The 24,454-nt window shown below is 39.7% G+C and overlaps 1 protein-coding gene and 1 non-coding gene across 5 annotated transcripts in view; both read left to right on the top strand.

Moving 5' to 3' along the window:
• The first annotated feature begins 10,394 nt into the window (after positions 1-10,394).
• The window catches only part of MALSU1 (mitochondrial assembly of ribosomal large subunit 1), a 64,857-nt gene continuing 50,797 nt past the window's right edge, over positions 10,395-24,454 (top strand). Inside the window, exons 1-2 of one of the 4 annotated variants that reach the window (XM_073238701.1) lie at positions 10,395-10,689; positions 11,959-12,137. In XM_073238701.1, coding sequence (XP_073094802.1) covers positions 10,434-10,689; positions 11,959-12,137 — 435 coding nt within the window. In that variant the 5' untranslated portion in view covers positions 10,395-10,433. The remainder of the gene's footprint in view (positions 10,690-11,958; positions 12,138-24,454) is intronic. The other 3 variants (XM_073238702.1, XM_017673632.3, XM_017673634.2) reach the window with 3 other exon arrangements.
• LOC118973163 (U6 spliceosomal RNA) lies at positions 16,381-16,482 on the top strand. Its single transcript, XR_005062405.1, has one exon. It is a non-coding gene; the product is annotated as a U6 spliceosomal RNA (small nuclear RNA).

The following is a 24,454-nucleotide window of genomic DNA, read 5'->3' as shown; positions in this document are numbered from 1 at the left end:
ATTTCCAGTTTCCAGGTGATGTGGAAACTGCTGTACCCAGGACCAATTACTGGTCTTTAGATTTGCTCTTCCCTTCTCATATCAACAGGGGGTAGTAGAGAGCATCAAATATGCAGTCAGTCTCCAAATAAGCCTGTCAAAATCCTCACCAAACCTCCCTCCGATTCAGTCTAACAAATGGCAGGAGAGAGAGCTGAAATCATGAATTACTTAGATTTATATTCTACATGTGACCTTGGCAACAAGTCATTCAAATTCCACTGAGTTGCGATCTGCAAAATGAGGGAAATAACCTAAAAGATAGTAGGATAACTTGATAAATGTTTTCTGAGAATTGGAACTTCCAAAGAAAATTGAAATATGTAGGTAATAAATTAGTCTGGGAATCTCTTATTCCTAGGACTTTTTATAAATGTCTGCATTTTAAACACTTCTGACTCATGCATAAACATTGGTTGCCCTTGTTGACTTTTCAATTGTTTAACAGTTTAGAGAATAGTACTTTCAATGAATTCATTACATCCAGAATGTTAATAACTCCAAACCGAAGAGACAGGCTCAGAGCAGATGAGACGATAGTCATCCAGTGGACAAAGGTGAGTACCTTCTGATGGGGCTTCCGATGGGGGGAAATCCTTAAAGTTGTTTTTCGAAGAATGGTCTGAAAGCTGCTGGAATAGGTACCCTAAAAAGTCAGAGATCAGTTCCCAGTAATCTCCTTTTGCAGAGAAGAGAAACGGACTTGGCTCACCTGGAGCTTGTGTTCCAGACCTTCACTGCAGTGAGACCCTGAACTCTGGCCTGGAGCCCCCCACATACTGGCCAACTCCACTGGCTTCAGTCTAAGCCACAGAGGTGAGTCCTCTGCTACTTATAACTGAACTGCCATTCCCTTTGTCCTTGAAATTATGGAATATAATTTGCTTTGGAGATCTTCCATAGACTTTGGAATTTGGAGACCTTAATGGCATTTCAGTATTTAACTAATTTTAATTATCTGTATAATATTCCCACAGATATCATCATGTCAACTCACTAATCAAAACTCTCCAATTTACAATGTAGTTGTCCCTGTTAATTGCATTGTTCAGGTTTTAATGATGCAAATTAAACATCAAGACTTGAGCTTAGTGAGTCCTTAATTTTAAGGTGTTTATTAGAATAAAATCCTTTAGAGTAAAAAATAAAAGATTAACTGCTAGTGAGAAGTGGTAGAAGGATTTTGTGGCTGTGGATGTAGTTTAAAATTTTTGTTTTAGGAACTGGATAGAGGAAGGTAGGAAGGACTTAAGATACCCGAGCTCCAGCTTGGCATTATCACTCCCTGACTATGTGGACTCAAGCCAATCATTTTCCCTCTCTATGCTGAAACCCTGTCATTTATAAAGTAGAGGAAAGGAGGAGGACAGAGAAGTCCTCTGAAGTCTCTGAAGTCTCTTTGGGCACTAATGCTCTAAGTAAGAAATGGGGAGGGTGATATTACCCAATTTCCCTACAGTGATGTCAGAAGGATTGTATTCTAAATCAGGTTGGCACTCTACAGTTTATAGGCCAGATCTAGCTAGCACTTTCCTGTTCTTCTGTGGTATACAAACCAGGCTTAGTTGTTATATCTTTTAATGTTTGGAAAAATTCAAAAGAGAATATAATTTCAAGCCATGTAAAAAATTATATGAAATCCAAATTTCAGTGACTAAGTTTTATTAAAACATAGTGTCACACTCATTTATTTATTGTCAGCAACTGCTTTTGCACTACAGCAAAAGTTGAGGAGTTGAGACAGAGACCATCTGGTCTACACAGCCTAAAATATTTACTATTAGGTCCTTTATAGAAAAAATTTCTGATATGTGTTATAAAGCATTATTGAACTCCATTCTGAACTGAATGGGGAAAAAACTAATCAGAGAATCTCAATGACATGAAATGTAATTTTCTTAATTGAGTACTTTGAGCTCTTACCCTCAATCTCATTTCACATTACTCTGTAGTGAGAACAAATGATTTATTTTTGGATATAGTGTACATGGTATGAACTGCTATGGAGAGTTGTCAAAAAAGACCTTTCTGGAGAAAAAAAATTAATAATCCTCTCAGAAAAAATTATAAATAGGAGAATCACAATATGAGGAACTGAGCAATGAAGAATATCCTAAATTCCTAAAAGTACCAACCATAAACAAAAAGATTGATATATCTGATTGCACTACAATTTTAAAGTTCTGTATGAAAAAGATGCCACAAACTTTTTGTTCAAACAGAAGCCACAGAATTATCATAGGCAGCTGGTGGAAGTGCAAGAAAGGAAATGATTCAGCAGTTTTTAAAAATTAAATATACACATACCATATGACTTGGCCCTTTTAGGTATTTACCCAAGAGAAATTAAAACATATTTTCACACATCAACTTAAATGTTCAAAATAGTGATATTTTTAATAGCCACATATCAGAAACAGTCTAAATTTCCATTAGCTGGTAAGTGGCTAAACAAATGTGGTATGTCCATACAATAAAATACTACTGGACAATAAAAAGGAACAAACTGTTGATAGGTGAAACAACATGGGTGAATCTGAAAAGTATTATGCTAAATGAAAGAAGCCAGACATACTGATTATACTTATTTTATATAAATATACCTCAGTAAAGTTAATTGAAAATGGAATGGTACAGACCAGAAGAATATATTTGCAAATACATGTAACTGATAAAAGAGTATTACTCAGGTTAAATAAAGAAGATCTGTTAGGGAATGCAAATCATCACACAATGAGACATCATTTTACCCCTACCAGACTGACAAAGATGAAAAAAATTCTGACTAAATCAAATGTGGGCAGAAGTGACACACCAGAACACTTACACTTTTCTGTTGGGAGTTAAAATTGAAAAAATGCCTTTAGAAAACAGTTTGGCATTATCTGGTGAAGTTGAAGGTGCACACACCTGTGATCCAGTGTCTCAGTCCTAGATGTAGAAGGCCCCTGAGAAGCTCTTGCAAATGTGTTCCAGGGGACACAGACAAGAACGTTCGGAGTAGCATGAGGAGCAAGCCCAATGTCCCTCCACAGTAGCAAGGATCCATCAGTTGCAGCACACAACGGAGTACTTATCATTGGTGACAATGAAGGAACCACAGCTATAGACACCAAGAGGAAAGACTGGCTGTAAATTGACTAAAAAAAAAAGCTAGTTGCAAAGAATACATACAATTTGATGCCATTTATGTTAAGTTTTCAAAAGCATGGAAAACTAAACCATATGGGAATGTATAACATATGTAATAAGCTTATAGAAAAGAAGGCAAAAGAATATTGTATTTGTATTTTATTTACATGTTCTATGTATTTTTTAATGGTTTTCAAATATCATTTTAAGTGGAATAAAATAAATTCTAAAAAGAATTTTTAAATAAAGGCAACTCAATAGAAAAAAAGTTGGTAACGTTTCATGAACAGACAATCCACAAAAGAGGAAATCCAAATGCAAATACCCATATGACAAGATGTTGAACCACAATAGTAACTGGGGAATGCAAATGAAAAGAACAAAGGTGTGTCAACAACAAACCATTGGTACAGTATGATAATGTTTAGGCAAAATTTTAAAACATTTAAAACAATACTATAAATTGTTTATGCGTGCATATGAAGGTAAACGATAGAAGCATGCATGGGAATGGCACATGTCAAATTCGGGGTAGTGGTCATCTGTAACGAAGAAGAGGGGTTTGGGATTTGGGTCATGAAGGGACTTTAGCTGAATCTTTAACACTTATTTCTAAAGGAAAAAAGATCTGAGGTAAATATAGCAAAATGAAGATTTGCTAAATCTGGGTAATTTGTTTTTTTCTCTCCACTCTTCTTTATGTTTGAAAATGTTTATAACTTAAAAGAATGAGCTAAGAATCTTTTCATTCCTCAAGTGCAGTCTCAACAAACGAATAGGGATGAAATTTGAGCTGTTCCATTCAAAACTGTCTAGAGCTTTGAAATCTAAAGCCCCGACCTCCTTTCCTTTTCCTATAAAATCCACCCTCCAACTTAAAGCTATTATTTCTGCATGGATTCACAGTGACTGTTGGTGGCTCACCCCCAAAATTTATTTCACTTCATCTATAAAATGAGAGGACTGAATATCTGGCACCCTAGCACCCCCCGACAAGGGATGTCTATAGAAGCATTCCAGTCCCTGACTCTAAGCAGGGCCGTGGGAGAAAGCTTTGCTTTGAAAACAAGAGGCTGCTTTGGCAGACGAGCTGTGTTTCAAAGCATCCAGCTGCTGCCTTCCTTCGTGGTAATACTATATGAAAATAGCTACTCACCAGTCGGTCCTGAGCCCAGGGATACTGACCATACCCTAAGGGCTCACCTGGCGCTACAGCTACAGCCAGGGATGCTTTGATTCCCATCCTAGTCTGAGTCTCCTCAAAGCAACCCCATGAGGCAATTGAAGAGAGTGATGGAAATGTGCTCAGTTACACCATTTACCCCCATTGGATACCCTTAAAATGTCTTTAAATGACAAAACCTTTTCTGAGACCCTTTAAGTAATAAACACTTTGAAGGGTTAAAAATAAACAAACAAAATCTCTGTCCTTTCTTCTCCAACATTCATCAGGCTGCTATCATTTCCTGGATTATAGCAATGACCTCCAAAGAGATTTCCCAACCTCTTGTGTGTCTCTCTTGCTTCATATTCATGCTGCTTATTGCTCCCAAGTCATCTTTTAAAAGATAACTTTGGAATTGTCAAGCCAGTCTTACGAAGCCTTCAGTGATGGACTTCCCACCCCCACCTCAGCCCCCCAGCCCACCATAAGAGAAAATCCAGAATTTGTGGTGTGGCCTCCCAGGCTCTCTATGGTGGCAAGCGGGGAGGCCTGTCATCTGTAAATAACAAAGAGCCTTTGCTCATAAGAGGATTCAAGTCTAACCCTAAAAGCAAAGCCTTGCCTTGTGATGTACAATAAGCAGAAGGGTAGGTTGGTGTTACAGCTAATGTTTGTGGCCCTGTATTTGGGATCATGACCCATAGATGATGGCCCCTCACTGTGTTTGTCAAGATCGAAAGAGGCACGGTCACTCTGCACTCTGGCACCAAACTTTCCTTCCATTCTCGCGCTTTCCCGCTTCCTGCCAGAATCCTCCCTTCCGGCTCCCTGCCTTATTCACTCCCTCTAGAATCAAACATGTCCCTTGTCTTACTCCTGCCTCAGGGCTATCACTGCTCTCTCCACTCTCCTCCTCTCCTACCCAGCATAAAGGGTTTCCCCTCCCATTCCAACATGCTCTGAACAAATATTTATTGAGTATCTGTTTATGCTGGCCTCTCTGTGGAACTTCTTTAACACAATTGTAACAGTTTGTTTGGAATTGAGATGGGTGCCAATTACAAACATCCCCAACTTCATAGTATACAATAACCGCTTTACTGTTACAGGTCCTGTGGGGTGGGGACTGGACAGGGCACAAGGATGGTCTGTTTCTCCTGCACAGTGTCCAGGGACTCAGCTGGGAAGACTGAAAGGGCTGGGGGCTGACATCATCCACTGGCTCCTCCACTCATGTCTGGGGCCTTGACTATGATGATTGGAAGGTGGGGCTCCTCTGGGACTGTCAACCAGAGCACATACCAGTGACCTCTCCATGTGTCCTGGACTTCTCTCAACATGGTATGTGTGTCCTGTGAAGGTGGGTCCCAAGCGGGATCATTCAAGAAGCCAGGTGCAAGTGGCATAGCCTTTTCTAATCTAGCTTCAGATGTCATATAGTGTCACTTCAGCCATGTTTTACTGGTTGAAACAAGCCCATCTAGATTTAAGGGGAGGGGACATAAACATTACCCCTCAATGGGAAAAGTTCAATGAATGTGGAGTAATGTTTTAAAATGGACACCAGGCATCATGCTAGCATGGTACATACTATTAGGTAAACCCTTTCTTGTTGTTTTCCCTGTTCTATGTGTTTGTGTCTTTTTCTTCCTCCACCTGGTAAGCCCAGTGAAGCCAAAAAGTGGGTCTTAGATTCTACCATTCCCGGAGTGCCTTGTCCATCCTTTTCTGGCACAGAAACCCCTTTGAAGCCATTTAACTTAATTCAATAATCATTAAATGGCCACTTCAAAGCAACTCACTGGCTGCCTACTATTTAAAATACCACCAGCTCCATCCAGGTCTTTAGGATTTTCTCACATGATTCACTGCTACACATAGACTAATTGTCTTTGTCAAAGCCTTTAATGCCCAAACCCATGGTAATTTGTGCATAAGCAGTCCCTGTAACATGGGTATGGACCTCAGAAAAACATGGTTCAAGAACCCCACCTTTAACTACCAGAGGAGCCACTCTTAATGTGGTCGCCTAGCAGAGGAGAGCAGACCCAGAATGAAGACTGCAGCAAAGCAGAGCGGAGGCCAAGTCACTTTTGTCTTCTGGCAAGAGAAAGTCTTCACGTGGTATTTTCAGGCAGCTGAAAGCACATTTTGCCGTGTTTTCCCTGCTCTTGTTGCCTGTGCAGCTTAGAGCCTGAACATTTCAGAGAAAAGGAAAAGTGGAGGCAGGGAATGGTCTTTGAAAGAGAACACTGGCTTAGAATTCTTCTCAAGTGGGATCCTTTTAATTTAGAATTACCTTGAACTAACTATCTTGTAATCAGTGCAGGCCACTCTGCTTTGCCTGACATGAGGATGTCTCATCAAAACTGTTAGTACTCTAACGTTTTTGCGATGTGTCCCTCTAAATGAAATGTTTGGATCTTAATTTGATCAGAACCATGTTATTTCAGAACCCTAAAGAGAACAAATGGGAGCAAAAAGAAGGAAGCAAAGATCCCAGTGTGGCTCAAATTGGGAAGCCTCTTGCAGCAGGAGCCTCCTGCTTAGGAATTCATAAGAATCACATTTTGTAGAAAACAAAGGGCAAAGAAAACCCTTCCATTTATTAAAAAAAGAACTGCTGCACCCCAACATGACAGAGGATTATCTAAGATACTTCTTAATTATTTAAGATTCATTCTAATTTAAATAAGATGAATTGATGAATAGGATGAAAAAGAGCTAGAATGTACACCCTGACTATAAGACATTGGATTTTGGTTTTGGACTTTGGGTGAACCTCTAACTGTGGAAAAGGGTCTAATTTCTTCATTGTCAATTTTATAAGCTGCATTTGATGGTTTACTATGTGTGTGAACTTGATATACTTTTTTTTAACCTTCAGACACCATATACTCTTGATTTGCAAAGAAAAGATCTTTTCTAAATGTTTTTAAAGTATTGGAAAGAAGAATAATGAATTGAACCATAAAAGCATTTATACTCTTTCTTAAGTTCTTTTCTCAAGCAGTTAAAGCAGTTTTATCCTTGGAGATGGATTTGATTAACCTTTAGCAATGTGAAGATTTTTCTTTCTATAAGAATCATGATTTATAAAGTTAAAATAGTAACTCAATCCACTGTGGCTCTTCAAATGATTCCTAGACCTTCTACAGTTCCTATAGCAAAGGGACTTCTATAGGAGTTGAGAGCTATCTGAGAGGGTGTGGGTCTGTCTTGCCAATGGGTTTCAGCCCCGGGCAAGTTCACTACGGATTCAATGTGACCAAAGAAATAACAGTAGAACGTTCTTGGGGATGAAAGGGTTTATACCCAACTTTATTTCTACAGTGGCAGGTCAATCACTAGAATCCCATCCACTCAGAGCTAGTCTGCATGCAGCAAGCCGGTCTCTGCCTCAGGGTCTCTCTACCCGCGCAGCCGTCTCAGTCTCTGTCCTCGGCGCTGCCACCACTCCAGCCTCTGCTCTGCTCTCCTGCAGCCTTGTAGCTGTGCCACTGTGTCGCCCAGAGCACTGGGCAAGGCTCTTATATAGAGTCAATAACCACGTATTGCCCACACATGTTTAATGAGCCTAGCCAACCAGAGCCAGGTGAGAATCCTGGCCACAAGAACCTTCACTTTATCCACAAGGTCCCAGGTTCCTCTTCAGAAGGCTCCTCAGCACAGTGGGGCTGAAATCAAAGCAGGCCAGATAGAGAGGAACTAATGGCTCTTTATAATGTAATGGGTGATCTTTAGTGTCTGGTGAAAAATGACTCTTGGGAAAATTAAAATACATGTTTAATAAAGCCATACAAATGCTATAAGCATCACTGGTCCCTAGATAGCTATGCCTTTGATATTGTCACTTTGCTTCCCAGAGCGTCAGCTGCATGAGCATCAAGTAACAACTGAGAGAGCCTATAGGAAATGAAGAGTCCCCAGAAGCCACTCATAACATGACTGGATTCAGCCTCAGTTTGCTAAGAAAGCCTTTCTGTATTTTAAGAAGCCTGAATCAATCAGCCAGAAGTGCTCCTAAACTCACTGGTTACACCTCTTCAAATTTCTTTGTAGCATGGATTTGTGAAGCCACCAGCAAGGTAGGAAAATTGATCTGCTGCAACAGTGGGAATGAATGTTCATTGTCACTTGCTTTCCATAGGTGAGATCCCAAGTTCAAACTTGACCACTCTATGAGGTGATCCCTCACCTCCTCCAGATACCCTTCTGTGGTGGTGACTTGGTACCAGACTAGAAACTTCCCAAAGCTCTAATCAGGGGATATGAGCTACTGCTGAGGAGGCAAAGTTTGTTTGCTCTGAATCAGCCCTTGGAGTTTAGTCATCAGGGGTTGCATTCATTCATATTCAGAATTATTCAAGTCTTGTAATAATTATGAAATGGAGGAAACTCATGAAACTGGGATTATAAAAAGGAAAAGTGAGCAGAATCTTTACTGGATTGTCAACAGATCTAAACAGAAGAAATCAGAGGCCTGTCAGAAATCAGGTTTTGGTAGAAAGAAAACAGTTCAAGGTCTTGTTGGTGGAAGGTGGGGTTCTATTTGGCTTAGGGTCAGGAAGGCCACAGAGCTTCTGTATCATTATTTACTACCACAGGAAGAAGTTCAGGGCACTGAGGTTCAATCACTCAAATGGGTTGTGGAGTCTGGGAAGAAACGTTGTTTTAGATTCCATTAGGAACACTACAGTTGGATTAGCAGTAGAGCTAAGACACAGACTCAGGGGCCTTGCTCCTCAGGAATATAAAGTTGAGGTAAATGTGGAGTCTGTTTCAGTAATTAAGCAAGAATGAATGAGGGCTCTGACTAAGGAAAGAACAGTTAGAATGAAGACAAGAAGTTGGAATAAAAAAATATTTGGATATAGGGTAAGTGGGTTTGACAACAGATTAGTTATTGCAGGGAGATCCTGGAGTGAATGCAGTCCAGAGTTTAGGAGAGTGGGATGATGAACCATTGAATGAGATGACAAATGCAGGTGGTAAAGTATGTTTGGGATGTTCAGAGAACACGGTGGGAAAGTGAAACTGATGCCAAAAGCTAGGAGAAGTACCAAAGCAATGCCTATTGGGAAATGGAAGTGAAGAAGATGAGACTTATCTATAATATTTTACTCTTTTTCACAAATAGCTTGAAGCAATTGTTAAGTATTTGGAATGTTTATATTGCTGTAGTTTTTAATTTTCCCAAAATTAGTCCTTTAAATTATTTCCTTAAAAGAAATTAAATAACATATTAAGCATTTGGAGGCCCTACTATGTGCTTGGCACTGTTTCAGGCATTTGGGATATTTGCCCCCTTCTACTGTCCTCTTCCTTTCAGAAGTTACCAGGCCTAGAGCTCAGAGACGGCTTCCGGTTCCACCTCGGCAACAGGCAAGTGGCCTTTTCTCCCTGGGTCTATTTCGCTGTCAAATCCTATGATTTAATACTGGACTCCAGCATTCTTTTCACAGAAGTGGGCCTCACAGTGCAGTCGCTTGGCATAAAGAACTCCATATGGGGAGTGTGCGAGAAGGGTGATCTACGAAGAATGTTTTCCAAATGGTCCTTTACACCTCTGCCTCCCACCCCAGCCCAGGATATGAATGCCTCATGGGATTTCACATTTGCAAGGGAATCCTGATCATTTTTTGGTAATGATAGATGGGTAGAGAATTATGTATCTGAATTCCAGTCTAACCAACAGCAGCAATTTCCATACATTCAGTACCAGCTTTTTGGGGCACTGTGGAGAGAACAGTTAAAAAAAATTTCTGCCTTGGTGCAGTTTGCATTTCAATGGACTGAGAGAGAACGGGGAAAAAAAATTGCGCTGTAAGGGAAGGCAAAGCAAGGTAGGTAAACCCAAGCCCTCCGACTCCTACGGAACCTAACCCTGAGTAAGCCCTTCCGGGTCACCTGGTTCCGCTCCCGCTCCGGCTTCACTCTCCGCCCACAGCCCTGCCTTCGGTCCCTGGCCCTACCCATTCCCTGACGTCAGTTTTCCAGACCCCGCCGCCGCACTGACCTGGCCAATTGAAAGCCTCAGAATCTGCTCGTGCTCTATTAAAAGCCCCGCCTCGTGCGTAGACGCGCGGCGACGGCGATGGGGCTTAGCGGCCGTGCGGTGTGCTGTATCGGGGCGCTTCTGTGGCGCAGGGCCGTGCTCCCAGGAGCCGGGCCTGCGTCGGGCGTGGGGCCCCAGCTCCGGCTGCTGTCTGTGCGGCGGCTTAAGGCGGGACCAGCGTTTGGCCCGGCCTGCCTGACCGCCGACCGCGCGCGAGGCCTGCACGGCGGGCCCGGCCTGGAGGAGGGGGCCGCGGAGGCAGCCGGCGAGGGGCGCCCGGAGTCAGGCACTGCAGGTACTGGCGCGAGGAGGGCGGCGGCCGCGCCCCCCGGGAAGCTGGGGACCAGGTAGCCGGGAGTTCCTCTCTGTGTGCATTTCTCTTGGAGTGACAGAATTCCCACAGCTCCAGAGGTAAAATGGGCTTAAAGGTTGTTGGCGCCAACTTTGCCATTTCACAGTGAGGAAAACTGAGGCCAAGAGATGAACTGACGTCTCCAACACTCCAGGCGTCCTAACGGGCCACACTGGACCCTTGGCCTCACCGTCTTCATCGCCCTTCACACTCTCCCTAGTGCCGGGAGAAACGGACTTGAGAGTGTTGGGGAGTGAGGATTCCGAGGAAGTGCCAGGGGCTGGGCTGGGGGCTAAGGGGTGCGTAAGAAGCACCAATAGTAGGCGGGGCTAATTTAAGGTCCTCTAATTATTTTAAGTGTTTAGAAAATTTAGAGTTGGTAAACATCACATCTGTGAAAGGATAGCATGTGAGAGAGAGAGAGAGGTCTTAGTGGTCTTAGCCACTAGGTCCTTGCGAGTCAGCTTTAGGACTCAAGAGAACTGTAGATTTATAGGTCCTAATTCCCCCAAGGTGAAGAATAGAATATCAAAAAATCTACGGGAAAACAAAAAATATATATATAAGGTTTGCAGATAACGGTTACATAACCCAAATGGAAAAGAAAACCCAAATAAGAAAAACTGGAGGGTTCAAAGTAAGATTTGTTAAAATTTTAGTTCTCTCGTTGGTTGATTTAGGGCGACACTCTTGTTCTGCTAGGCCTAATCTTATCTTACTCTCCGAAGTGAAGGTGGTGGACCACGTACTACCTAAGAGCTCTTCCAGCTCACAGTTCTAGTTTTGTGACACTTTATGGCCAGAATTCACGTTAATATGTCCCAGGATATCACCACCTTCCCAACTTGTGTGTGCTGCTGTTTTTCATCCTTTTAGAGCAATTCTGTGTTTAAGGTGTATTGTTCATTTCCTCAAGTACTAGTGACAGTCATTTATTGCTGATACATGGTTCTATTTGCATGTGGAAATAACAAAGGATGTATTGTGGCTCTGTGTAACCTGACACCCTTCCCATAAAAGTGAAGTGGTGCTGTAGGAAACAATTGCCTAGGTTCAGCTTCCAAAAGGCTTGGGCCCTGCCATCTTTCAAAACATTAAGATCTAAACACTACCAATGGAGGAGCATTTTCCCTGTCAGTTGCCAGCATCTCTGGGTGCGTTCAGTGTCTTCTATTTGGCTACCTGACACGAGCAAATCTTTATGCATTTCAGATCATACTACTCCCAAGTTTGACATCGATGTGCTGGTTTCACTTCTGAGGCAAGAAAATGCAAGAGACATTTGTGTGATCAAGGTTCCTCCAGAAATGAAATATACAGATTACTTTGTGATTGGTAGTGGAACTTCCACCCGACACTTACATGCCATGGCCTACTACATTGTGAGAATGGTAGGATGCTTTCTTTTCCCTTTGGAACCATTAACTTAATGGTACAGTGTCAGTGTATAAGGCTAAGGAGCAACACTTAAAAATTTAAGAAGGAAACCCATCATATAAAGTTATAAGAAGCCCGGATTTTCAGAATTTGTGTGAGTTGTTTATGTTAGTTGATAGTGACACTATGGAGACAAATATCCGCAGTGAGTCAGAATATTTCTAATTCTTGTCTCTTATTACCATGAGAAAAAAAATATTTAAAAAATAACCATAGGCTGGCTAGAAAACAGGCTAGAACCCAGAGGGATTTCTAGACCCGCACTATTCAATGTGGTAGGCACTAGTCACATATGGCCGTTTAATTGTAAGTTAAAATTAAAACTTCATTTCTTTAGTTGTACTAGCCACATTTCAGGTGCTCAGTGGCCACATGTGGTTAATGGTTACCATATTCAATAACACAAGTATAAAACATTTCCATAATTGCAAAAAAATCCTATTGGACAGCCCTGGACTAGAGTATAATTCAATGTTGGAGCATGTCCGGTGTTCTGAAGCACTGTGCTGAGTATTGAAAAAATAAAAAGATTTTCTCCTTGCCCTCCAAATTCACAAGTCTGGTTGAGGAAAAGGGAAAACAGTTCAATTTCCAACTGGACTGGATAGGAATTAGAATGAGGAAGAAAATGTACTTAGAACATGGAGCAGATTCTGATACCATTATTCACAGGGGAGCATACCTTTCTAACCTTGTTAAAAATTGGTCAGAGGAAACAGTTAAGACCAACAGAGTAGCTAGCTTTGCCTAGACGACGGTGGTGAAATAAGGGGGCTGAAAACAATGCTGGTGCAGCATGGCAGAACAAAGGAAGATTCAAAAAAAAAAGTTGCAGAGGCAGGAGGAGAACCAGGAAAGCATGGAGAGGAGTTAGAAGCAGGGTCCCAGGGTCTCTGCCAGTTGTAATAGTAGGACGAGTAAGATGAAGACTAAGAAATGACTACTGAATTTAGAGATATAAAAAGAATGAGGTTTTCTTCGTTGTTATACTCCACAAATAAGGAAAATCATTTGGTACTTGTCTTTCTCTGCCTGGCTTTTTTTACTGAGCATAATACCCTCTAGCTCCAACCATGTTGCAAATGGTAGGATTTGTTTTCTTACGGCAGAATAGTATTCCATTGTGTATAGGCTCCACATCTTCTTTATCCATTCATCTACTGATGGACACTTAAGTTGCTTCCATATCTTGGCTATTGTAAACAGTGCTGCGATAAACAGGGATGCATATGTCCTTTTGAGTCTGAGGGGTATTAGGATTAGTACACATGGTATGAGGAGGTCATGGGGAGGACAGTGTAGCACAGAGAAGACAAGTAGTGACTCTGGCATCTTACTACACTGATGAACAGTGACTTCAGTGGGGCATGAGGGGGACTTGATATGGGTGAATGTAATAACCACATTTTTTTTCATATGAAACCTTCGTAAGAGTGTATATCAATGACAAAAAAAGAAGTTTCCTTGGAAGAGGTAGGGCACGGGAATTGAAGTTACTTGTACAGAGTTTTAGATGAGGAAGGATTAAAATGCAAGATCAAGAAAATTTTGTGGTAAAATAGACAACATAAAGCTGAATATTTTAATCATTTTTAAAGGTACAGTTAAGTGTCATTAGTTAATTCATATCGTACAACCATTACATTCATCTCATATTATAAAACTGAAATTCTACACATTAAACAATAACCCATTTTCCTCCTACCCCCAATGAACCACCATTCTGCTTCCTGTCTCTAATATGTATTTAACTGCTCTAAGTACTTCATATGAGTGGAGTCATACTGTATTTGTCCTTTTGTGATCAGCTTATTTCACTTAGCATATTTTCAAGGTTCATGTTGTAGCATGTGTCAATTTCCTTTTTTATAGCTTAAATGTATAAGTGTACACTTTGTATGTATGTGTATACACACCACATTTTATCTGTTCATCTATGAACAGATATTTGGGTTGCTTCCACCTTTGACTGTTGTGAATAATGCTGCTATAAATGTTGAGTGTAGAAATACCTGTTCATATCCTTGATTTTTTAAAAATAATTTTTAGTATTTTTATCTTGAAGGACATACAATAAAATGCACAAATCTTAATGTACAGCTTGATGAATTTTGACATGTGTATACAGTCATGTAACCATCATCCAGATGAAGAAATGAAACATTCTAGTTTTTTTTCCTCTACTCCTCTGTGGTAACCACCAGTCTGTTCTCTGTATTTATCAGTGAGTCTCTTTTTAATTTTGTTTTGCTTGTTTTTTTTAGATTCCACATATAAGTGAAATCATAGATTTGTCTTTGTCTAACTTATTTCACTTAGCATCATACCCTCAAGGTCCATCCATGTTGTCAAAAACAGCAAGATTGTTCTTTCTTATGGCTAATATTCCATTGTATATATGTACTACATCTTATCTATTTATCTGTCAATGGACATTTAGGTTTCTGCATTTCGCTATTGTAAATAATGCTGTGATAAACATAGGAGTGCATATATTTTTTTGGATGAGTGATTTTGTTCTTCATTTAAATCCCCACAAGTAAAACTGCTGGGTCATATGATATTTCTATTTTTAGTTTTTTGAGAAACTTCCATACTGCTTCCCATAGAGGCTGCACCAGTTTGTAATCCCACCAGCAGTGTATGCTGGTTCTCTTTTCTCCACACACTCACCAACACTTATTTCTTGTCTTGCTGTTATTAGCTATTCTGACTGGTGTGAGTTGATATCTCATTGTGGTTTTGATTTGCATTTCCCTGATGATTAGTGATATTGAGCATCTTTTCATGTGCCTGTTGGCCATCTGTATGTCTTCTTTGGAAAAATGTCTGTTTAGGTCCTCTGCCCATTTTTTAATCTGATTATTTGGTGGGGTTTTTTTTGTGTGTTGAGTTGTATAAGTTCTTTATATATTTTGGATATTAGCCTCTTATCAGATACATCATTTGCAAATATATTCTCCCATATAGCAGGTTGCCTTTTTGTTTTGTTGATGGTTTCCTTTACTATGCAGGAGCTTTTTAGTTTGATGTACTCCTGCTTATTTTTGCTTTTGTTTTCCTTGCCTAGGGAGACATACCTAGAAAAGTTACTAATGTTGATATTCAAGAGTTTGCTGCCTGTTTTATGGTTTCAAGTCTTATATTTAGTTTGACTTTTTGTGTACGGTGTAAGGCAGTAGTCCAGTTTCATTCTTTTTGCATGAAGCTGCCTGGTTTTCCCAACACCATTTATTGAAGAGACTGTCTTTCCCCCATTGTATATAACTTAGCCATATAGGCATGGGTTTATTTCTGGGCTGTCTATTCTGTTCCATTGGTCTGTGTATCTGTTCTTGTGCCAGTACCATTACTGTTTTGATTACTGTTGTTTTGTAGTATAGTTTGGAATCAGGGAGTGTGATACTTCTAGCTTTGTTCTTCTTTCTCAGTATTGCTTGGGCTATTCAGGGGCTCTTGTTCCACACAAATTTTGGGATTAGTTACTCTAGTTCAGTGAAAACTGCCACTGGTATTTTTTGCTCTGAATCTGTAAATTTGAACAGTCTGGCCATTTTAACAATATTGATTCTTCCTACCCATGAGCATAAGATAGCTTTCCATTTATTTGTGTCTTCTTCAGTTTCTTTTGTCAGTGTTTTATAATTTTCAGAGTATAGGTCTTTCACCTCTTAGTTAAATTTATTCCTAGGTATTCTTTCTGATGCAGTTGTAAATGGGATTGTTTTCTTATTTTCTCTTTCTGCTGGTTCATTTTGTATATGTAGAAATGCAGTAGTTTTCTATATGTTGATTTTATGTTCTGCAACTTTACTGAATACATTTATTCTAGTCATTTTTTGGTGGAGTCTTTAGGGTCTTTATATATCATGTCATCTGCAAATAGTGACAGTTTTATTTATTTCTTACCAATTTGGATGTGTTTTTTTTCCCCCTTTTTCTTGCCTGACTACTGTGGTAGGACTTCCAGTTCTATGTTGAATAAAAGCGGTGCGATTGGGCATCTTTGTCTTGTTCCTGGTCATAGAGGAAAAGCTTTCAGCTTTTCACCCTTGAGTCTGATGTTAGCTGTGGGTTTGTCATATATGGCCTTTGTTACGTTGAGGGATGTTCCTCTTTTATCCACTTTCTTGAGAATTTATCATGATGGATGCTGAATTTTAGCAGATGTTTTTTCAGTGCTCATTTCAGTAGCACATACACTAATCAATACAGATACATATAGTAATGATACAGAGAAGATTAGCATGGCCCCTACAGAAGAATGACACCCAAATTCATAAAGCATTCCATATTTTAAAAAAAACAACTTTTTCAGCATCTGTTATTCTTTTTATCCTTTTGCTGATGTGTATCACATTGATTTGTGGATATTGAACCATTCTTCTATCTCTGGAGTAAATCCTTTGTGGCCATGGTGAATGATCCTTTTAATGCTTTTTTGAATTTGGCTTGCAGATATTTTGTTAAGGATTTTTGCATCTGCATTCATCAGGGGTATTGGTCTGTAATTTTCTCTGTAGATTTCATCTGGTTTTGGTATTAGAATGATGCTGGTCTTGTAGAATAAATTTGGAAGCTTTCCTTCCTCTTGAATATTTTGGAATACTATGAGAAGGGTAGGTGTTAACTCTTTGAATGTTTGTTTTTATGAAGCCATCTGTCCTGGACTTTTGTTTATTGGGAGTTTTTAATTACAGCTTCAGTTTCATTACAAGTTATTGTTCAGATTTTCCATTTCTTCCTGGTTCAGTCTCGGGAGATTGCATGTTTTAGGAATTTATCCATTTCTTCTAGGTTGTCCAATTTGTTTGCAAATAACTTCATAGTAATCTTTTAACAATTGTTTGTATTTCTGTGGTGTCAGTTATAATTTCTTTCATTTCTTTCTGATTTTATTTGCCTTCTCTCTTAACAAATGTAGCTAAAGGTTTTCAATTTTATCTTTTCAAAGAACAACTTAGTTTTATTGATCCTTTGTACTTTTCTTTTTTTAGTTTCATTTATTTCTGCTCTGATTTTATTGCCTTCCTTCTGTTAGCTTTGGTGTTCTTCTTTTTCTAGTTCCTTTAGGTGTAGAGTAGATTGAGTTTTTCTTATTTCTTGAGGTAGGCCTGTATCTTAGAACTGCTTTTGCATTATAAGATTTTTGCATTGTTGTGTTTGTTTTCATTGTTCTCCCCCCAACTTTTTTATTTCTTCTTTAATTTCTTCATTGACCCATTGTATTTAGTAGCATGCTGTTGAGCCTCCATATGTTCATATTTTTTCCAATTTTTTTTTCCTGTAATTGATCTCAGGTTCATACTGTTGTGGTTGGAAAAGATGTTTGGTATGATTTCAGTCTTTCTGAGTTTATTAAGACTGACTTTGTGGCCTAACATGTATATCCTGGAGCATATTCCATGTGTACTTGAAAAGAATGAGTATTCTGCTGTTTTGTGATGTAATGTTCTGTATATGTTAGGTCCACTTGGTTTAATGTGTCACTCAAAGCCACTGTTTTCTTATTGATTTTCTGTCTGGATTATCTATCCACTGATGTAAGCAGGGTGTTAAAGTCCCCTACTGTGAACCATACTGTCAACTTCTCCCTTCATGTCTGTTAATATTTGCTCTATGTACTTAGGTGCCCTGCTGTTGGTTACACAGATGTTTACAATTGTTACATCTTTTTGCTCGATTGAGCCCTTAGTCGTTATATAATGCCCTTCTTTGTCCCTTTTTTGTATCTGTTTTAAAGTCCATTTTGTCTGATACAAATACTGCTACTCTAGCTTTTTTTCCCCCTCTTCATTTCTATTTGATGGAATATCTTTTTTTCCATCCCATCAGTTTTGGTCTGTGTGTCTTTAGGTCTGAAGTGAGTCTCCTGTAGGCAGCATATAGATGGATCTTATTCTGTTACCCTATGTCATTTGTACCATTTAGTCAATTTACATTTAAAGTAATTATTGATATATATGTTACTGCCATTTTGTTAAATGTTTTCTGGTCGTTTTTGTTGCTATTCTCTGAACTTTTCTTTTGCTCTTTGTTCGTGTGTAATAACTTTCTTTCATGTTATAGTTGGATTCCTTTCTCTTTATTTTTGTGTATCACAGGTTTTTGGTTTATGGTTACCATGTGGTATATATGTGATGTCTTACATATATAGCAGTTATAATAAGTTCAAATGCATTCTGACAGCACTAGATTTTTAACTCTCTCCTTCTGCATTTTATGTGGTGTCTTTACTACTTATTACTGATTTCCTTAACTAATTTTTAGAAGTAGTTGGTTTTACTACTTGTTTTTTTTAATATTCTTACTAGCTTTTAAGTGTCTACTACCTTTGCTGTTTGTGTCTACTAGTGAAATTTTTTTTCATAATTTTGTTTCTACTTAGTAGCTTTTTCATTTCCTTTTAAAGAAGTCCCTTTATATTTCTTATAAGGCTGGTTTAGTGGTGGCTTACCTGAGAAGCTTTTTCTCTCTCCTTCATTTCTAAATTATAACCTTGCTGGGTAGAGTATTCTTGGTTTTAGGTCTTTCTCTTTCAGGACTTTGAATAGATCATGCCATCCTCTCTGGCATGTAGAGTTTCTGCTGAAAAATCACCTGATAGCTTTAAGGGGTTTCCCTTTAAGGTAATTCGTTGCTTTTCTCTCACTGCTTTTAAATGTTTCTCTCTGTCTTTGATCTCTGACGTTTTAATTATTAAGTGTTGTGATGTGGGCCTCCTTGGGTTCATCTTAACTGGGGCTCTATGTGCTTCCGGGACATAGATGACGGTTTCCTCTCTTAGGTTAGGGAAGTTTTCAACTATTATTTCTTTAAATAAATGTCCTACTCTTCTCCCTCAATTCTTGTTCTCAGATCCTATAATGCAAATATTTTTATGATATTTGCTGCCCTGTAAGAGCTCCCTTAACCTATCCTTGTTCCTTTTTTTAATTTTATATTTTGTTATCCTTAACCTACAATTTCATGAAGAACATTATGTTTACTAGGCTCTCCCCTACACCAAGGCCACCCCCACAAACCCCATTACAGTCACTGTCCATCAGCATAGTAAGATGTTGTAGAATCACTACTTGTCTTCTCTGTGTTGCAAAGCCCTCCCCTTTCCTCCACCCCCCACATTATACATGCTAATCATAATACCCCCTTTCTTCTTCCCCACCCTTATCCCTCCCTACCATCCCATTCTCCCCAGTCTCTTTCCCTTTGGTAACTGTTAGTCCATTCTTGGGTTCTCTGATTCTGCTGCTGTTTTGTTCCTTCAGTTTTTCCTTTGTTCTTATACTCCACAGATGAGTGAAATCACTTGGTATTTGTCTTTATCCGCTTGGCTTATTTCACTGTGCATAATACCCTCTAGCTCCATGCATGTTCTTGCAAATGGTAGGATTTGTTTTCTTCTTATGGCTGAATAATATTCCATTGTGTATATATACCACATCTTCTTTATCCATTCATCTACTGATGGAAACTCAGGTTGCTTCCATTTCTTGGCTATTGTAAATAGTGCTGCGATAAACATAGGGGTGCATCTGTCTTTTTCAAACTGGAGTGCTGCATTCTTAGGGTAAATTCCTAGAAGTGGAATTCCTGGGTCAAATGGTATGTCTATTTTGAGCATTTTGAGAAACCTCCATGCTGCTTTCCACAATGGTTGAACTAATTTACATTCCCACCAGCAGTGTAGGAGGGTTCCCCTTTCTCCACAACCTCGCCAACTTTGTTGTTGTTTGTCTTTTGGATGGTAGCCATCCTTACTGGTTTGAGGTGATATCTCATTGAGCTTTTAATTTGCATTTCTCTGATAACTAGTGATGTGGAGCATCTTTTCATGTGTCTGTTGGCCATCTGAATTTCTTCTTTGGAGAACTGTCTGTTCAGCTCCTCTGCCCATTTTTTAATTGGATTATTTGCTTTTTGTTTGCTGAGGTGTGTGAGCTCTTTATATATTTTGGATGTCAAGCCGTTACTGGATCTGTCATTTATGAATATATTCTCCCATACTGTAGGGTACCTTTTTGTTCAGTTGATGATGTCCTTTGCTACACAGAAGCTTTTCAGCCTGATACAGTCCCACTTGTTCATTTTTACTTGTTTTCCTTGCCCGGAGAGATATGTTCATGAAGAAGTTGCTAATGTTTATGTCCAAGAGATTTTTGCCTATGTTTTCTTCTAAGAGTTTTATGGTTTCATGACTTACATTCAAGTCTTTGATCCATTTCAAATTTACCTTTGTGTATACGGCTAGACAGTGATCCGGTTTCATTGTCTTACATGTAGCTGTCCAGTTTTGCCAACACCATCTGTTGAAGAGACTGTCATTTCCCCATTGTATGTCCATGGCTCCTTTATTGAATATTAATTGACCATATATGTTTGGGTTAATGTCTGGAGTCTCTAATCTGTTCCACTGGTCTGTGGCTCTGTTCTTGTGCCAGTACCAAATTGTCTTGATTACTATGGCTTTGTAGTAGAGCTTGTAGTTGGGGAGTGAGATCCCCCCCACTTTACTCTTCTTTCCCAGGATTGCTTTGGCTATTCGGGGTCTTTGGTGTTTCCATATGAATTTTTGAACTATTTGTTCCAGTTCATTGAAGAATGTTGTTGGTAATTTGATAGGGATTGCATCAAATCTGTTTATTGCTTTGGGCAGGACGGCCATTTTGACTATATTAATTCTTCCTAGCCAAGAGCATGGGATAAGTTTCCATTTGTTAGTGTCCTCTTTAATTTCTCTTAAGAGTGTCTTATAGTTTTCAGGGTATAGCTCTTTCACTTCTTTGGTTAGGTTTATTCCTAGGTATTTTATGCTTTGTGATGCAGTTGTAAATGGAATTGTTTTCCTGATTTCTCTTTCTATTGGTTCATTGTTAATGTATAGGAAAGCCGCAGATTTCTGTGTGTTAATTTTGTATCCTGCAACTTTGCTGTATTCCGATATCAGTTCTAGTAGTTTTGCAGTGGAGTCTTTAGGGTTTTTTATGTACAATATCATGTCATCTGCAAATAGTGACAGTTTAACTTCTTCTTTACCATTCTGGAATCCTTGTATTTCTTTGTTTTGTCTAATTGCCATGCCTAAGACCTCCAGTACTGTGTTGAAAAACAGTGGGGAGGGAGAGTGGGCATCCCTGTCTTGTTCCCTATCTCAGAGGAAAAGCTTTCAGCATCTTGCTGGTCAGTATGATGTTAGCTGTGGATTTATCATATATGGCCCTTATTATGTTGAAGTACTTGGCCTCTATACCCATTTTGCTGAGAGTTTTTATCATGAATGGATGTTGAATTTTGTTGAATGCTTTTTCAGCATCTATGGAGATGATCATGTGGTTTCTGTTCTTTTGTTTATGTGGTGGATGATGTTGATGGATTTTCGAATGTTGTACCATCCTTGCATCCCTGGGCTGAATCCCACTTGGTCGTGGTGTATGATCCTTTTGATATATTTTTGAATTTGGTTTGCTAATATTTTATTGAGTATTTTTGCATCTACGTTCATCAGGGATATTGGTCTGTAATTTTCTTTTTTGGTGGGGTCTTTGCCTGGTTTTGGTATTAGGGTGATGTTGGCTTCATAGAATGAGTTTGGGAGTATGCCCTTCTCTTCTATTTTTTGGAAAACTAAGGAGAATGGGTATTATGTCTTCTCTGTATGTCTGATAAAATTCTGAGGTAAATCCATCTGGCCTGGGGGTTTTGTTCTTGGGTAGTTTTTTGATTCCCGCTTCAATTTCTTTGCTCGTAATTGGTTTGTTTAACTTTTCTGTTTCTTCCTTGGTCAGTCTTGGAAGGTTGTATTTTTCTAGGAAGTTGTCCATTTCTTCTAGATTTTCCAGCTTGTTAGCATATAGGTTTTCATAGTAGTCTTTAATAATTCTTTGTATTTCTGTGGAGTTTGTTGTGATTTTTCCATTCTTGTTTCTGATTCTATTAATATTTGTTGATTCTCTTTTTCTCTTAATAAGTTTGGCTAGAGGCTTATCTATTTTGTTTATTTTCTCAAAGAACCAGCTCTTGGTTACATTGATTTTTTCTGTTGTTTTATTCTTCTCAATTTTATTTATTTCTTTTCTGATCTTTATTATGTCCCTCCTTCTGCTGACTTTAGGCCTCATTTGTTCTTCTTTTTCCAATTTTGATCATTGTGACATTAGACTATTCATTTGGGTTAATTCTTCCTTCTTTAAATATGCCTGGCTTACTATATACTTTCCTCTTAAGACTGCTTTTGCTGTGTCCCACAGAAGTTGGGGCTTTGTGTTGTTGTTGTCATTTATTTCCATATATTGCTGGATCTCCATTTTAATTTGGTCACTGATCCATTGACTATTTAGGAGCGTGTTGTTAAGCCTCCATGTGTTTGTGAGGCTTTTTGCTTTCTTTGTACAATTTATTTCTTTACTTCTCTCCCTTCTTATTCCTCTCCCTCCATTCTTTATATGTTGGTTGTTTTATTCTATACTCTTTTGTGTTTCTTTTAACTACTTTTGTGGGTAGTTGATTTTATTTTTTGCCTTTAGTTAGTATTTGGTTGGTCTGCTTTCTTTGCTGTGATTTTATCTTCTCTGGTGACATGTTTAATTTTAGGAGTGCTCCTGTGTAGAACAGTCCCTCTAAAATACCCTGTAGAGGTGGTTTGTGGGAGGCAAATTCCCTTAACTTTTGCTTGTCTGGGAATTGTTTAATCCCTCCCTTGTATTTAGATGATAATCGTGCTGGATACAGTATTCTTGGTTCAAGGCCCTTCTGTTTCATTGCATTAAATATATCATGCCATTCTCTTCTGGCCTGTAAGTTTTCTGTTGAAAAGTCTGATGATAGCCTGATGGGTTTTCCTTTGTAGGTGACCTTTTTCCTCTCTCTAGCTGCCTTTAAAACTCTGTCCTTATCCTTGATCTTTGCCATTTTAATTTTTATATGTCTTGGTGTTGTCCTCCTTGGGTCCCTTCTGTTGGGAGTTCTGTGTGCTTCCATGGTCTGACTGATTATTTCCTCCCCCAGTTTGGGGAAGTTTTCAGCAATTATTTCTTCAAAGACACTTTCTATCCCTTTCTCTCTCTCTTCCTCTGGTACCCCTATAATGCGGATATTGTTCCTTTTGGATCGGTCACACAGTTCTCTTAATATTGTTTCGTTCCTGGAGATCCTTTTCTCTCTCTCTGCGTCAGCTTCTATGTGTTCCTGTTCTCTGGTTTCTGTTCCATCAATGGCCTCTTCCATCTTATCCATTCTGCTTATAAATCCTTCCAGAGATTGTTTCATTTCTGTAATCTCCCTGTCTCGCTCCAGACGTCATCCCTTAACTCTTGTATATTTCTCTGCAGCTCTGTCAGCATGGTTATGATCTTTATTTTGAATTCTTTTTCAGGTAGACTGGTTAGGTCTATCTCCTTCTCAGGGGCTGACTGATTTTGGTCTGTCTCAAATTATGCCTTTTCATGGCGATAGAGATAGTTTGCGGAGCTGGCGCGAGTGATAGGCTGGGAGAACGTCCCTTCTTGTTGGTTTGTTCCTTTCCTCTCCTGGGAGAACAGCAACCTTTAGTGCCTTGTGCTGGGGAGCTGCACACAGATGGGGCTTCTTATTCTTGCCCGGCCGCTATGAGGTTTAGCTCTGCGGTTGCTGTGGGCGTGGCCTACCTCAGGCTGCTTCTCTGATATGGCGGAGCTGCATTGTTGGGGAAACGGCTGGAAGGCTGTTTGTCTCCGTGAGGGGCCTCTGAGGTGCACTTTTGCCTGGCGGGTTAGGGTGCCCATAGTTCCCTGGGATTCCCAGCTGCTGGGCTAAGTGTCCCTGGATGTTTCTGTGCAGCTGTGGGGTCCCTGTCCTTTAAGACTTTTGAAAAGCACTCGCTTTCTTTGTCTCCAGGGCACTGGCTGCAGGGACCCGCTCACAGGTCTTACTGTCCTGTTTCCCTAGTTTCCAGCACCCCACGCACGCACTGTGTCTGCGCTCTGGTGCGGATGGCTGGGGCTGGGTGTTTAGCAGTCCTGGGCTCTCTCTCCCTCCCCTCTCTGACTCCTCTCCTCCTGCTGGAGGCTGGCGTGAGGGGTGCTCGGGTCCCGCTGGGCCGCAGCTTGTATCTTACCCCCTTCACAAGGCGCTGGGTTCTCGCAGGTGTGGATGTAGTCTGGTGCACTCTTGGCTCCGCCTTCCTTGTTCCTTTTTATTCCTTTTTCTTTCTGCTATTCAGCTATTGATTCCTTCTTATGTATTTTTCTTTTCTTTTTTTTTCTATTTTTATAGAGGTTCTTACTGAGTTCATCCA

Source organism: Manis javanica, chromosome 6 (assembly GCF_040802235.1).
Source record: "Manis javanica isolate MJ-LG chromosome 6, MJ_LKY, whole genome shotgun sequence".
NCBI classification, from domain to species: Eukaryota; Metazoa; Chordata; class Mammalia; order Pholidota; family Manidae; genus Manis; species Manis javanica.
The sequence above is the reverse complement of the archived record's forward strand: the minus strand, read 5'-3'. Positions and strand labels throughout refer to the sequence as shown.